We start from the raw sequence: 16,531 nt of genomic DNA, 5'->3' as shown, positions 1-16,531 counted from the left end.
AGGTGATTCTTTCTTAAATATCTCTTAAAATTTATCTAAGATCTCTTTATCAGAAATAGGATAATTCAATGGAACTTCAATACATTCAATTCCATATCTATCCTGCAAGAATTTGACAGTATTCCCACAAGCACCATATACAGTACTTTGAATAACAGTCTTATCCCCCTTTTTAAATGGATAACTTCTTAACACAGTATTAATCCCAGTGGTGACATTATCAACAAAGGCAAGATTTCTATAATCACAGTTCACAATTCTACTAAATTCCTTCAACGGTTTTATATATGTTTCACGTTGATGAAGATAGAATTTATCAGGATAAGTATAATGTCCAGCAATTGCTCCTATGTATTTTTCATATACTGGAGTAGGTACTAAGCCAAAAGATCCATGATTTACGGGGTAGACTTTTGGATCAAGTAATGTGAAATATTTCTCACGAAATTCTTTACCAAATGGAATAACAGGTCCAGTCATATTTGATAGTTGGAGGAGTATATACTGCTTTCTTGAATGAATTAAAAGGAGGGAGGAACTGTGGAGTTTATATGGTCCTAATGTGACTCATTGTGGAGTAAGGGTCACTGGCAGCGATTAAGGACCCCATTGTTCTTTTGTTGCGGGACTTACCTAACTCGGAAGTCCCGATCTGAAAAGTCCCCCAAGAACATTTTTCAACGGAGTCAGATGTAGTTAATCTTCGATTCCCCAACTAGGTCACGTAACATGTAGTTTGTAAAGAGTAATGCCTTCTATTCTTCGTATATGGCTTCCCGGGAAATCTTAACTTTAATTGGAAGGAGTGGGGTAGACTATATTGATACTAGCCATTATATCTGAGTCCTTTGGAAGATCTTGGAAGATTCTTCCTAAACAATAAGATCTCTTAAACGGCATTTTACGACTCTGAAACAGTATCCTTGTCTTGGCATAAAGTCTAGATCTGTACAAGGATCCATAGAGTCTAGGCTTACTTAATAGTAAACTTAGAAGGAGGAACGTATATTTTAGAGTTGATATTAAATACTCTCCACTACTTTGTCTCTACATCGAAAATTATTATATATTCAAATATAAACCACTTCTTTTCTATTTCATCTAAGTAAAAATAGTAATAATCTAAGTAGATCCACTCACGACCAATTTCTGCAAATGAGTCATGAATACCTGTAACGACACATCATCAGTCAAAACAATCGCACCACTTGCACCTCCACCATACTCAGGATTATTATAAGAAGTAGAAGGATTCAATTTCGAATACAAGAATCTAGCTTGTGATCCACCTTCTTCGGTATCAATAAATCTAGGTAATGGATATCTATCCACCAATAATTCCGCTGCTTCTTGTTTTGGTTCTTCCAACATGGTTTTAAAGTTTTCATATTCTGGTTGGTTTTGATAGCCTGCTTTTCTCCATTGTGCGATGGTTTTACCATGATAGATCAAAATATGGAAAAATGTATCTAATAACAAGATTCGATCTTCCTTGATGGATACAGAATCTAATAATACTGGTTCTGGTTCTCCGTCCAAACTGAAGGAGGTTAATGTAGGTTGAATCATAATCAACGAATTATTAGTATCTTCAGTCAATAAAACATGTCTATAGAATGCAGTTTCATCAGGAGAATTGTTGAATACTTGTAAGAATTGTGATCTTCTTAAATAATAGATAAATTGAGGATATAATTGGAATTGTGGTCCTAATCTAAATGTATCATCCTGGTCTTTTCTATAATCGGCGAATTTCTGACATAATCTAATCAACATTCTATCAATCCATCTCAAAACATCCGCACCATCATCTTGCTCAGCTTTGAAAAGTGTCACACGCGCCATTAAGACTGCAGCAGCTTCTTGATCAAATGAATTGGTTAACGTTTGTTCATCTCCAGTTAAGAAATTAGAAATTGTGGTGACTCTAATACGATAACTACCTGAAGCATGCTGATAATGAGTAATGAATTGAATATAACTTTGGGAACTTTGAGGTAATTGAACTGCATTTACAACATCAAAAAATACTGCATATGTATGTTGAGGTGAAAGTGCACATATTTTAAATTGTGAGGATCCACCAATACCTAATTCATTTTCGGAAACATTTGCCGATTTAACATTCAAAGAAGATGCATGACCAATTATTCCACTAACTTTTAATTCTCGTGATGTCTTAATATCAAAAGTCGCATTGAATCCCATCAAGAGATATCCATCACTATCTTTGTTAAATAATCTAAGGAATGATTGTTTGAAAATCGAAGTCGTAAAAGCATCTGATAATAATAATGTACCACCTGTGGAACTACATAAATTCTTCATTTCTAACATCCCAATTTGATCATAACAACCAGCAAAGACATCAATAGTATGGGAATTTTTAACTGCTTTTAAGGCAATTGAATCATAGAATTTAGATGCCTTTTTGAAATGTTTAGCATTATCTTTATCAATATCAGAATGTGATCTAATTGGTTCTTTTAATTGTGGACCAACAATTAATCCTGGGTTTAAAGTACCTGGACCAGCAGAAAATAACATAATTCTAGCACCAAATCCTGGGAATGTTGATCCAAGTAAACTAGCAGCAACATTAAGAGCACTACCAGTAGATCTTAAAGCTCTATCACCACTAGCAACTGGCCAAGGATCCTTTCCTAATTTTTCTAAAGTTTGAGTCAATTGACATTCAACATCTTCAACTGGTAAGAAGAATCTAGCTAAAGTATTGGCAAATTGTGGCTGTTGTGGTTGTTGTAAATTTTGTTGTTGTGGCATCATTGCTCTTGGACGATTTAACATTTCACTAATTTGTTTATCGGTATATTCTTTATCACCTCTAAATATATAAGATCTTGCGATATTCTCAGAAGCCAAATCATGAACTTGAACCATAGTACCAAAAGTGATTAAACCAATTAATGCATTTGGTGGTAATAAATTCAAAGACACAATCAAAGTTTCCTTCAATGCGTTTAAATTATCTTCATCTTGACATAAATCAATAACAAAGAAGAAAATAGGTGGGTTTTGAACTGGTCTAGCCGTGATATATTCAATAGTAGAACTTTCAGGTTGTAATTCAGTTGGTAAATTGTCAGGAGATATTCCATGATAATGAGCAGGTAATGGATTACGATAAGAACAAATTGGACAACGCCAGTAACCAGTTGGATCAACCGAGCAGTATGGATTAAGAATTGCCTTACATGTTTGACTTCCACAAAAGAAAGGATCATAAGCTACAATTGGTAAATCATCTCTTAATTTTAAAGGAGTATAAAGTGCACCAGTTGGAACAACGATTTTACTTGCTTCAACTTTAGTGGAAGGGAATGCATTCCAGGCAAAACGTACTCCATTGATATCTTCAGTTGCTTCAAAGTCCATTGGAAATGTGTTTGAATTGTATTTTAGTTTATCTATGAAGTGTTGGGTTAGGTTAAATGGATAAACAATAAGTTTGGGGTAACCAATTTCTGGTGATTGTGTGGTTTGTTTAGTTCAAAATTTTTCGACTGAATTTTTGATTGAGGTCGTGTAAAATTGAACCAACAGAAAAAAAAGACGAAGAAGAGGACAACACATCCAAGAAAATGAAAAATTAATACCCACGTGATTACAATGGGCTCATCATGTGACTTTGGGATATTTTTTGCAGCCGTTAATAAATTTCCAAACACTTGTCTTAATGAACTATGCCAAATTTCGTTCAAGCTCTAAGTTAATAAAGTATCTAATAGCTCCTTTATGCCATTGGGATACCTTCCTGATCAGGATACCATTAAGTTTGGCAACTAATACTTTGTTTTCAAACCAGAATTACCGGGACAAGTCAGTTCTGGAAGAATAATCACCAAAACTTACCATAATGAATATTCTCCACAACATACCTTACTTATTTCTAAAAATATTCTATGACAATATACACATTTACAATCACCAATTTGACCTTTTACTAAGACTGTAGAAATTGTAATTCTTTGTTTTTATTGTAGAAGAAGGGGTCGCCAATACATCATTACCCATCTGTCTTCAAGATAATCAGCTTGTTGGACTATATTTGGAGGGTATAAGAAACATGCTACAGTTTGCATTCCAGTTTTGTTATTAGCGCTTCATGCAAGTGATTTTTGATTAATAAAATATTCTTAGGAAAAAACGGTTGCAACTTTTGGATGTAATAATTCTCTTCCAGAAAAATCAGTCAACCGCCAGGTTCATCGCCAAATATCAAAAGGTCAAATCCACAGCTCCCACACCAATAAAAATGATTGATTTCTTGAAACAAAGTTATCAAGAAGAAGAAGAATTACCAAGCAAGGCACATGAATTTGTGTCTATTGCTATGAATGAAGATTTAGAAAGTGCAACAAATACCGCCGAAACAATAACTGATTTACAGACACCTACCACTACCGCTACTACTGTTCCTACCAACACTGATACTACTTCTGCTGCTGATGCTAGTACTTCTACCGCTGCTGGTTCTACTGCTGCTGCAGCTACTACTACCGCTGCTACTTCTAATAACAATATCATGTTTTACAGGGATGATGAGGATGATGAGGATGATGAGGATGATGAAGAAGACCTAGAAGAAATTGACTTTCATAGTATACAAACCATCGAAACATCATTCCGAACTAAAATTCATATTAACTGGTACAATACTAAAATGAATTGCACAAGGATGAAAATCAACTTTGCTAAAAAAATCATGAAATTTGGGAAGTCCATTGCAAGAAAAAAAGTGCTAGGTTGTGTGGTGGAGACTGTTGAATTGTCCAGTCAAGAAGAAAGTTGTGGGGATATATTGGGGGTTGAAGTTGGGCTTGATGATATAACTAGTGGACCTACCGATTCTCTCCAACATGCTATTAAGGATGAGCAAAGATTATATGGAAATGACATTGGAATTGATCCAATTAGTGTATTCCCTTCTAGCTATCCACATATTTACACTAAAAATTCCCAAAGTAAACCCGCTACAAGTCCAGTTCCATATACATCCCATCACTCCATCACTACCAATACTTTGAAGGCAGACGAAATTTGTGACGACTTAGAATCCCTCAATCTTTGGGAAAAGTTCGAAAGGGCCTGGGATTTATATTTTGCAGATTTAGAGGATATGGAAGTTGATTATGGTTCTTCATCATTGTCTGCTTATCCAAGTCCTGAGGCTTATCGATCTTCATAGTCTGTTTTTCCAACCATTGTGTCTTCTCGATCTTCAAGGTCTGTTTATCCAAGCTTTGATTCCTTAAATTCATCATGGAATTTGGGATAAGAGAAAGACTATGTTGATATATATCTGATATCCAAATATGTATTGGTTGGCGACACAGGTGGTTATAATGGTATGCTATTAAATGGGAGGATGAACAAGGATGCTTTTATATATATTATGCTTATTTAAGTTTCCAATAAAAATTTATAGTTTTAAACAAGAATTTCTCTTTGGTAATATTTAATGACCCTAGGTAGGAGTAAGGCAATCGTAGCTCGGGTATTATCGCTATCTCTTTTTGCTAAATGCAATTCCGCTTTTTGTTTTGCGTACTACAACCACCTCGAGTGATCATCATTTCATCTAGAACTGGGAAATTTACGAAATTGCGATCCATATGTAGATAATTATTTAGAGATAACTGCGGCTTATTGGACTATAGTTGGAGGAGGGTAGAAGAAACAAGCTATAGTTTGCACTCCAGTTTAACGCTTCACGCAAAAGAGATCTTTGATTGATAAAATATTCCTAGGGAAAAATGGTTGCAACTGATTTATTTTTTGCCCCAAATTCAGTTGTGTGCGGATTGTGGGGACCATCGCTTAGTTGAAAAAATCGTTTTAGAAACGTAACATCAGGTCCATACCATAATTATATAACTTATCAGAAATGATAGTTTAGATGGTTTGAAGAGAATATCTAATCTAACTCGAGCAGGATTTGTTAGAGTAACCATGTGTAATTTCTAATTAAATTGGACCTGAGGATCAATTTTTATTACTGTGCGATTTTGTGGAACGAAATTCACTAGGTAGACTTTTTATCAACGAAATTCCATTATAATTTGTTAGCAATTGTATTGGGGTCCTCTAATAAAGTATATTCAGAAAATTGGTTAAAAACAATTCATGTGATTTTTAAAATGGTTGATTAGAAAGTCGTAAATATGACTGCAACCTGATGGGAATTCCAAAAATTGGCACTCAATAATTTTGTCAAAATTTATAAATTTCAAAGCTGTCGCAGTTTTTGGATGTACATTTGTTAAACAAGGATATACCATAATAATTTTGAAACAAACATATATCACTCCTTTAATAAATTATATTCAGAAATCTGAGTATAAGTCAGCCATTAGACTTGTAAGCTTGTTATAGGGAAAATTCATAAATTTGCCCATTTGCACATTTTAGTTTGACAAGTTGGCAGCCCCCTGTTTGACCCGTTGGCAAGACACATATTTGGCAACAGTTGGAAAACATTATCTGGGACAAGCTTTATAAAAAAATACGCACACAAAATTCTTTTCTCATAAAGTACTTTGACAATTGTTCAATTGGGTGGGAAAACGAGAGAATGTGTAATATTACAACTTGCTTCCAAATTAAAAGAGAGATTGGAAGGTAATTTTATATCCAACGTCAGTGAATTTACTGATACAACAAATAAATAATATGAATCTATTTCTATGTAAACATTTCTATACAACATTTTATTGTTATCAGAAATTAGCTATATTAAGGTATTAATTCCATACTTCTAAATTTTACTTCCGATACACATGTTTTACAACTAACCACCATCGTAAACATTCTTTTTTACAAAACAATTCATTCCTCTTTTACCTTCCCAATTCCCTCTTCATACCTTCCATCTCATTCAAAAGTGCCCGAATATATTTCAGAGCCAATTCAACAGTAGTAGCTTTACTAGGAATAGCAACTTCATCATGAAACTTCTGAGGAATCAAACTTCCCAATTCATGCACCGCCATATTCATTCTATTTCTTCTCCCTTGTTCCGCCAATTTATGTGATGCCTTCTTGGTAGCTGGTTTTTCCTTCTTTATTCCCGAAGTGCTTGATTTTCGAGAAAGGTTGAGCGAAGTGTTTGAAGTCGATGATCGCGACATTGACATCGCATCTTGATTATCTTCATCATCATCGTCTTCTTCCTCTTGTTGTTCGGCGAGTCTTCCCATAGTAAATCCCATCAAGGGTGTTGCTGATGGGTTTGGAGCGGTTGTTGTGGCCGAGGTTATGGCTGATGTGTTTGATCCATTAAGAACTGGTGGTTTGCCACTGGGTGGTAACATTGGTGTAGTTGATTTACTTCTAGCCCCAGCTTCTTCGATATATGATGACAGTGGAAGTTTTTCCATTCGGGGTTTTATTGATGGAGAATATTTCGCTGTGGCAACAGCACTAAGACTATTGTTGTTGGCCGCAAGGATGGGTGTACCATGTGGGGTTCGGCGCTTGTATGATGAACCAGAAGATGATCCCAGGGCGTCACCAGGAACAGGGCCGAATGTTGAACTAGCGGATCTTCTTCTATCATGTGAACTGGTTGTGCTTGATTGTTGTGCGGTTAAAGCGGGGGAAGTCAAAGGTTCAAAAGCAACTTGGGTTGGTGGTTGGTAGTTCGATCCTCCACTACTGCTGGCACTACTTCCAGCTGCCTTTTGTAGTGGTGTCACTGTGGGTGAAGCTAATGGTGTGAATACAACATCTGGTCGAATTGTAGAACCTGCTGCACTACCTGTGAAAATCTTGGTATTTTGTCTATGATAGTAATGTTGGTTATTGTACGACCTATCATTTTGACCAGGCAATATAGGTGAGAATAACTGGCTTGAATGACTGTGGTGAAGTTGTTCCGTTGTCTTTGCCGGAAGTTGTTGTTGTTGTTGTTGTTGTTGACCTGGTTGGCCCTGCTGTTTATTTACAGCTAATAGACTTGGAGTTTCCTGATGCTGTTGAGTAGGAGGGAATGCAGACGAAGTAGATTCATCAAAGTTATAATCATCGGGAATGATAAAATTAATAGATTCAAGTCCAAATCCATAATCTTGAGGTGGTGGTGGGATCAGTGGAGGGCCACCAGCCGCACTTTCAGGAAGGTGATGAGTATGAGAATGGTGATGTTGATGCTCGAGGCTTTGATATGGTTGTTGTTCTTGCTGGTGCTGATGGTGTTGGTGTTGGTGTTGTTGAGCATAAAGGTTTGAATCAAATTGGTGCAAAAACATTTGATCAGACTCTGTGAATGCCGTAGGGGTATTTCCGGTATTTGGTAGTTGAGGAGTTGATGCATTTGAAGGTTGTTGATCGAACCTCATACTGTTACTGTTGTTACTATTGTTGCTTGAAGGGAGCTGTTGCTGTTGCTGTTGTTGTGGCTGTTGTGGTGTCAGATGCGGTATAGTTTCAGGATAATAAGGTGATTTGCCCGGAGTTGTATTTGAAGTGTTTGTAGTATCAGGGTTAGGTGAGAATGTAGTAGCCCAACTAGTCAGTTCCATTTCTAAAGTATTTAGTCTCAAGAATGGATATACGTGTATCTCAGGAATAAAGGGTGATTAAAAAGGATTTTTCAAACTTTACAGTTCAGCAGCTGAAAATGGAATATGTAGGATATATTGGTGGTGGGGGGGCTTCTTATTTTTTTTTTTTTCTGGAAGTAATTGGGTAACAAAAATATGAATCAGTTGAGTCTCTCTGTTAATGTTTCTATCTTTCTATTTAAAGTGAATTTAAAGAAGAAGAAACTCAAAGAAATCAAAGAATAGAAAAGAAAAAGCTGTTGATCGAAATTTGATCTATTTGGTTTATAGTTCTCTATATAAAATTTTTTTTACAATCACAACAGTACCAATAAAGATACGAGAGAGAACAGGGAAAGATTGTCTAGGGTACTCACTCACTCATATTATAATGTATACCCACGTGGTTTATTATTTTTTTTTAGAGCCTTTTCCCACTCTCTTTTTAAAACCCAAAAAAAAAAATATTTCTCTTGTTAACTTAAAAAAAATTTTTTGTTCATAATTACACGTTCATCAAGAGAATTTGTTATTACAAATAATTATTAGCAATAGCAATGGGAATAAATGAAGAAATATTTCGATCGGGTAGTTCTGGAAATACGTTTGAAAAGTTATGCAGTAGTGCATTTTTGATTTTAAACTGGTTATAATATTATTTATTTATTCTATTATGGAGAAAAACGTATGGGTTGATACTGTGTACACTACTATGAAGAAAAACAAATTAGTTAACTGTAAGGGCCGTTGGGTGGTGGTGGTGGCTGATTTATGATTTTAGCTTCCAGATCTATTTTCAGCGTTACTCTCAAATACATTGCCAATTTTCAATCTTTATAAATCAATCTTTCTGACAGATCTATCTATACTTCAAAGGGTCTCCATATAACAGTAAGTTGAACTATTATAACAGACTTATACAGATACTAACCGAAATGTAATGTTATATCCTAATTAGGAAATCCATTCTAAATTTTTATTTTTATTTTTTAACTTTCTTTTGGTTGACAAAATATTTTTCAGTGTCGTTTTCCACGTGGATTGTCACTAACGAATTTTTGTCAACAACAAATAACGGTTCTTTAACAAGCCCAAGACACCATCTTCTGACCAATTACTCAGTAAAGAGATATTTTATATCACAAGCGAAGGCACGATCTAATCGTTGCTTTTAAACTAAACTTAATTTGTATTGTAAATGCATATGATGAAAATCCCATCTCTCCCCCAATCTTTGTAACTAAAAATATATCAAACATTCTACAATTTGTTACACAATATTAAACTTTACCTTCTTGTCTTTTTTTCTCTTTCTTCTCTCGGTTAAAAATTTTATTTAAATAATTAAAATATTTTTATGATGCCAGCCAAAAAAATAAAACAGCAATTCATGGAATTTATACTGTCACACCTAATCTTATATGCCATCACAAGTTCTATATCATTTTGGTCATACCTAGCTCCCGAATTTTTATGACATCCCCGCCCTGTCTAAAACGTAAATATAAAAAGTAACGAATATCCTTATTGTTTGGAGAGAAGCGCGAAAAATATAGATGGCGCTTCTTCTGCGCTACATCGCCTCGAATAGATCTTCGAAATTCCCCCATGAGATGACCCCCCTTGATATTCAACAGCATATTATTATATTTTCGACACATGTCATTTGAAAGAAGCAACTACAGAAGGGTGACTGATGGGCTGATAATGGGTGTTGATGTTTCGGATAGTGTGTACTGTTTGATAGTCCCGGCCGAAAGTTTGGCTGCAACTTATTATCTGTCTGCAAAGTTCTACATATATACGGATCCCAACAAAAAATAGAACTTTGTAGAGGAAGCCACCTGATTCACACTGATCGTAAGTTTCGCCTTCAGTATATTTGTCTTAACTGCCATCTAGAATTATGGAAGACTAAGCTGCTGACACATAATATATCAAGAACATTAAAGCTTCCTTTAGTCTCTTAAAAACTCCGAGGAAAGACAAACCTCTGTGCCCCATAATCTTCAAAATCTCTCTATTGTTAGACTCTGAACAAAAATTAAACCATCCCATTTGACTCTAATATTCTTTTGTAACTTAAATAATTGTCGCAAAATTTGAATGACTTTTTACTGCAAATAATTTGACATCAGTAATGAATCACAAAACCAACAACATAATTAATATTACAGTATTGACGTAATCAGGATTCATCTGATATTTCACGAGTCTTTTAAAACGTGAATATCGTATTGTGGGTTTTTTGATTCGACTCCTACAGTTTTGGCTTCTTAGTGTGCTCCCTCTCATCATATCTTTATCGATTCAGGTCACAAGAGTTAATACCCCATTCATAATGGGAGTATTTATTTTCAAAACAACAACATCCTAGGGTTAGCAAGAGCTCTTGTGAATCGGCTAAGTATTCACTGATGGATAATCTTACCCATGCGAAATCTACTTCTACATTTACTTGAAACTCATTTTGTATCTAGAAAATGTACCTTGTTCATGTAGCACCTCTGATCTATTGATTAGGATACCAGAGATTTCAGGTTCCAGCACCTTTCCCTAACTTTTCCAGTTTCTAATACAGGACCTAAGAGTTTCAGATTAATATATCTTAGAAGTGAATTTACAATTTAGACCGATTATAATAACATTGAGATGTGATATTTCACCATTTAATTACATGTTCCGATTACGTAATCAATAAAGTCTTACCAAAAAAAAAAGGCGGCCATCTTTTTTACAACCAAAATATTTACAACAAGCTGAAAGGAGTTTTTACAGTAACATCAATCAATTCATTTAGAATCCCATTAATCTAAACAGAAGATCGTGTAAGCAATCTAACAGAACCTTTGGATTGATTCATTTTTTATCAGTACTAGAAATTTGCGTATTATATTCACGTCTAAATGTCGAATTCAACCCCGGCTTCTGGTGGGAATCCACCTTCAACTTCAACACCCACAACTCCACAACAACATAGGAATAATTCAGGTGCCATCATGACCAATAATACAACTTCCTCCCTAAGGACGATTTCACCCTCTAATTCAACATCACGAATGAAGAAACTAACAAGTTCCACGAACGGCACAAAACACGCCACAATCGCAACCCCTCCAAAATCGTCTCATGGAAATAGCAATTCAAACACATCACCATCATCTATAAAATCACCCGGATCAATTTCATCTGCAACTATGAACGCTGGGAGTGGGAATAATGTACTTCCTACATCTGCAACTTCTTCAAGCTCAGCTCCAACCGGTACAAGATCCAGATCTCGTTCATTAACACAACCTCATTCGGGAGTTCATTCAATCAATACGCAATATCTTGCCCAGGAGAAGGCATATCTACGTAAAATAAGGAATCAATTCGTGGATGATTATTATACGAAGGGGATAAGTGGAGCCAATGAATATCTTCGTGATTTTTCTAATGATCGTGAATTGGGGGGAAAAAGAAAACGGAATAATGAGATATACGATGATAATGAAGAATATGAATATGGAGAAGAAGAAGACGAGGAGGATGAGGATGATGATGAGGAGGTTGATTTTGATACTTCGAATGAAACTATTAATGATAATAATGCAAGTTTATTATTAGTTGATATGGATGATCATGAGAAAGATCAAATTGATTATTCATTGGCACTTTCATTAATGAAGAACACAAATCTTAACAATATATCCAATAATAAAAGCAACAAATCAAAACCGCTTTCAAGATTAAGTAAGGATGATACTGACGACCCGGCGGTTATTGAACGTTTGGAATGGCAATCAATGTTAACTGCAGTTTTAACAGGTGACGTTGTTCGGTCGGAAAAAACCAAAATAATCAACAATAGTAATCCCGACAGTTCCCAGGAATCATACATCCATGCAACATTTAAGGATAGTCTTTGGTTTGGTATAAATGCCAAATTATTCAATCGTACCGAGGATGATCAACGGAAAATAATCGCCTATAGAAGAACCTTAGTTGATCAATTGATTGAAGATGTGATGAAATTCGAAATAAATTATCAAGAACCAGTACGAAACCAAGTTGAAACTATATTATCGAGATATGATGAATCATGTTCCTTATGGAAGACTTTGGAAGATATGAGAAATGATAAACCTGCTTGTCGTAGTATTGAATTTCAAAATCGAATAGATGCCTTGACTGCTTGGTTATCCATTACCGATGCTATTATGAGAGAAACTAAGTCTTTGAAATTATGGATCGGGAATGATGAATTGGATGTTACAAAGAGTCCAGTAGAGCCACTTTCAAGTGGTAGTTCTACTAGTAGTGGTGGCAAACTGATGAAGAAGATATTTGATGAGGATAATAAATCATTAGCTGAAAGATTAATGAAAGAGAAGGATGTACATACGATTTTCCGGAAAAGAATATTTAAACCAATATCCCCATGGATGATAAAATCTAAAGATACATATATTCGTCTTGGAACGATATTTGAAACTTTGAAATTACCTGATTATATTCATGATTTAATTGAAATATGTATTATTCCGATGAAATTAATTAAAGAGATTATAAATGTTAGATTAAGTTATGCCATGAAATTACATAATCCTACATTAATGATGATTGATCAAATGATTGACGATTTTAAATCATACATCACCATTGCATTGGAAGTCAAGACTGGAATCCTGGAATATATCAAAACCGACGAACTGCGAAATTGGATACTTACCGACTTATTTGACAATGAAATCACCGATTTCGACACCGTGGTCCTTCGATGTGTAAGATATTTCCTCATTTTATTAAATCGAAAATTATTAGATAGTTCCCGATCTCCAACAACTTTCCGAACATTCAAAGAACCGGATGAATTAGAAGAAGCTTGGGAATTCTTACAACCCCTTGGATTCCATATTGATGGTGGTAGCGTGGTGGTGGCTGAACAAATCACATTGCTTACTCTGAAACTTATCCATCGTCTCTTGGCTTATTTCAACACTCAGATCAGATCTCCACCTAATGGGACCCAGGATTTAATGAGATGGTATAGTTCTACTACTGAGAATTTTGGACAATTGAGAAGAAAGTTGGCGAGATTTACAGGGGGGATTTCGAGGGATTTTACAAATTCGTTGGTGTTTGATATACCCAATCTGTCACTTAATAATAATACAAAGACGTTATTGGAGATTTTGAAATCAAGTAATCATTTCTTGGTATATACGGGGACATTAGAAACTCAAGGGACATATTTCTTTGCTAGTCCTGATTTGTTGGGTAAAGAACTGGAAATTTTGAAATTGATAAATGGATCATATATCGGATTGAATAATAAACGACTGCCTGATTTTTCGAATTTATTGAATTTGATTACTGTTAATTCTGAGAATTCCATCAATAGTGGAGATGATGATAGTCGTGAAGATTTGGATAGATTAGATATGAATGCATATTATTCATATGTGGTGGCTTTGTGTCCTTTGAAACCTATTGTTTGGGAAGGTCCTGTTGTGAACGTGACAGTTGATTCCGTACCTATAACTGATGTAAAAAATGGTCAATTGTTGCTTATTACAAGATTACCTTATTTCGAACTACATATTATCCGGGACCATTTCTTAGATCTCATGAATGAAGTATTTATGATTCCTGGAGGGATGAAACCGATTGAACAACGATGTTCATTAGCAAAAGTCCATCATGAATTAACACGAACTAATAAGACTTTTTTCAAAATGGGCTTAGCTGTTTTAGATTCAGTCAAGATAGTGAAAGAAAAAGTTAAGAAATTAAATCCTCGTGAAGGTGAATATCAAACTTTGATAAATAATTTATTTATTTATGCTCGAGATTATGGGAAAAATACAATTCGAAATTTAGATTCAAGTCGAAAATCTACCATTATTATGAAATTAATTCAACTTTCTATAGATTGGGTCAGTTTTATTTGTGATGATTGTATCCATACTGACCGGAAAACATTCAGATGGTGTGTTCTTGCATTGGAATTTGCCATGGATATGACTAGAGGATTTAATGTATTGGTTTTAAATGAAGCACAGTTTTATAAATTAAAAGCAAAAGTTGCCAGATGTATGTCATTATTAATTTCCCACTTTGATATTATGGGAGCTAGATCTAGTGAGGCAGAAAAGAATAAATTACTTAAATGGACTAGTCAAAGACATCAACAAGGAATTGGTAATTCAGAAGATGATGAATATATCGCCAAAGTGTATCACGAAGAATTAATGTCTCACATCAATGAGATTGAAGAATATAGACGAGATTTGCAAGAACAATTACTGTCGGTGGGACGAGTCTTGGATGTTACTGACCTGGAATATCAATTTGTCACATTATTAGCCTCGTCGTTTTCTAGTGTTTCTATAAGATGGCAAAAGGGGAGATTTATAGGAGGTGGAACTTTTGGACAGGTATTTTCGGCGGTCAATTTAGATACTGGTGGAGTTATGGCAGTTAAAGAGATTAGATTCCATGATTCGCAATCAATCAAGAATATCGTGCCTTCAATCAAGGAAGAAATGAATGTTTTAGAAATATTGAATCATCCAAATGTTGTACAGTATTTTGGAGTTGAGGTCCATCGTGATAAAGTGTATATCTTTATGGAATATTGTGAAGGTGGATCACTTTCGGGATTGTTGACTCATGGAAGAATTGAAGACGAGATGGTTATTCAAGTATACACATTACAAATGTTGGAAGGATTGGCCTATTTACATCAATCAGGAGTAGTTCATCGTGATATCAAACCGGAAAATATCTTACTTGATCATAATGGTGTCATTAAATTTGTTGATTTCGGAGCTGCTAAGGTCATAGCCAATACTGGTCGTACTCGAGGTGGATCAGGAATGGCTACTAAATCATTACGTACGTCCTTAGCAGATCCCCACAACCCTGGAAACAACAATCATCTTAATTCAATGACAGGTACACCGATGTATATGTCACCAGAAGCAATTACTGGTACCTCATCTCCAGCCATTGATCGTAGTGGAGTGATTGATATATGGTCATTAGGATGCTGTGTATTAGAAATGGCTACTGGAAGAAGACCTTGGGCTAATTTGGATAACGAATGGGCAATAATGTATCACATTGCTGCAGGACACAAACCGCCTTTACCTTCGCCTGATCAATTAAGTGATGGTGGTAGGAACTTTGTAGCAAGATGTTTGGAGCATGATCCAATGAAACGTCCTAGTGCGGTGGAATTGTTGAGTGATCCTTGGATGGTTTCTATTAGGCAGCTTGCGTTTGGTACTGGAAGTGGTGATATGCTGAGTAGTACGCCATCTTCAGAAACTGGTGGTCTTATTGAGACAATGAATTAGAGATAAATGATGTATAGAATACGGGTTCGGTGTGTATATATTTCTAATATTATGGATTTTTGAACTTTCATTCTTGTATTATTTACAAAACGGCGTATATTTTCTTTATGTACAATATAAAATAGACTCAACTGTCTACTTTAATTCTCTATTAAAGTATTGTTTTATTTCTTCAGTAACATCCCCCTTAATGTTTATATATCCAGCTGTTGTGTTCACTTTAGCAATAATCAAATTTGGATTTAATTTCAATAAATCTTTACTGAGTTGTACGACATCTCCCTGCACTCTCTTGATCTCGGTTTGTCTCCTTGAACCTTGGATCTTTGGATATACTGGCCAGTGCTTGAATTTAGTCATAGGAACATGATAGGTCTTGTTCCCAAATTTTGGATCTGGTAAATCCTTATATGTGATGGATGACAATGATGGGATTTCATAGATTGGTTGCTTTGGAATAATTCTAACGTCGGCACGCTTGACTGTTATAAGCAATCTTTGGGAGACTCTCATATTATTATACTGGCTATGGGTATTGTGATTGGATGAGAGTATAGCTTTGTAGTGAAAGTTGATTTTAAGGAAAACGAAAATTTTTTTATAGAAAATTATGTCGCACTA

The 16,531-nt window shown here is 35.1% G+C and overlaps 6 protein-coding genes across 6 annotated transcripts; 2 read left to right on the top strand and 4 right to left on the bottom strand. All coding sequences in view use genetic code 12, as the record gives it.

Annotated features, from left to right (window-relative positions):
- Nucleotides 1-24: 24 nt before the first annotated feature.
- J8A68_004542 (uncharacterized protein) lies at nt 25-480 on the bottom strand (the record flags this gene model as incomplete). The annotated part of the gene is made up of 1 exon (XM_049408512.1): nt 25-480. The coding sequence occupies one exon, from the start codon at nt 478-480 to the stop codon at nt 25-27; it is 456 nt and encodes a 151-aa protein (XP_049262172.1).
- Nucleotides 481-1,122: 642 nt separating this feature from the next.
- SEC23 (GTPase-activating protein) lies at nt 1,123-3,396 on the bottom strand (the record flags this gene model as incomplete). The annotated part of the gene is made up of 1 exon (XM_049408511.1): nt 1,123-3,396. The coding sequence occupies one exon, from the start codon at nt 3,394-3,396 to the stop codon at nt 1,123-1,125; it is 2,274 nt and encodes a 757-aa protein (XP_049262171.1).
- An 880-nt stretch (nt 3,397-4,276) lies between these two features.
- On the top strand, nt 4,277-5,209 carry J8A68_004540 (uncharacterized protein; the record flags this gene model as incomplete). The annotated part of the gene is made up of 1 exon (XM_049408510.1): nt 4,277-5,209. The coding sequence occupies one exon, from the start codon at nt 4,277-4,279 to the stop codon at nt 5,207-5,209; it is 933 nt and encodes a 310-aa protein (XP_049262170.1).
- A 1,651-nt stretch (nt 5,210-6,860) lies between these two features.
- Nucleotides 6,861-8,543, bottom strand: PHO4 (phosphate-sensing transcription factor; the record flags this gene model as incomplete). Its single annotated transcript, XM_049408509.1, has 1 exon — nt 6,861-8,543. One exon carries the CDS (start codon nt 8,541-8,543, stop codon nt 6,861-6,863), a length of 1,683 nt encoding a protein of 560 aa, XP_049262169.1.
- Nucleotides 8,544-11,470: 2,927 nt separating this feature from the next.
- SSK2 (mitogen-activated protein kinase kinase kinase) lies at nt 11,471-15,910 on the top strand (the record flags this gene model as incomplete). Its single annotated transcript, XM_049408508.1, has 1 exon — nt 11,471-15,910. One exon carries the CDS (start codon nt 11,471-11,473, stop codon nt 15,908-15,910), a length of 4,440 nt encoding a protein of 1,479 aa, XP_049262168.1.
- Nucleotides 15,911-16,045: 135 nt separating this feature from the next.
- Nucleotides 16,046-16,423, bottom strand: IMG2 (mitochondrial 54S ribosomal protein mL49; the record flags this gene model as incomplete). The annotated part of the gene is made up of 1 exon (XM_049408507.1): nt 16,046-16,423. One exon carries the CDS (start codon nt 16,421-16,423, stop codon nt 16,046-16,048), a length of 378 nt encoding a protein of 125 aa, XP_049262167.1.
- Nucleotides 16,424-16,531: the final 108 nt, after the last annotated feature.

The sequence above is a fragment of the Hemisphaericaspora subhashii genome (genome assembly GCF_019202705.1).
Source record: "Hemisphaericaspora subhashii strain CBS 10753 chromosome Unknown scaffold29, whole genome shotgun sequence".
NCBI lineage: Eukaryota > Fungi > Ascomycota > Pichiomycetes > Serinales > Debaryomycetaceae > Hemisphaericaspora > Hemisphaericaspora subhashii.
Note: the sequence above shows the minus strand (reverse complement) of the source record. Positions and strands in the feature narration are given on the sequence as shown.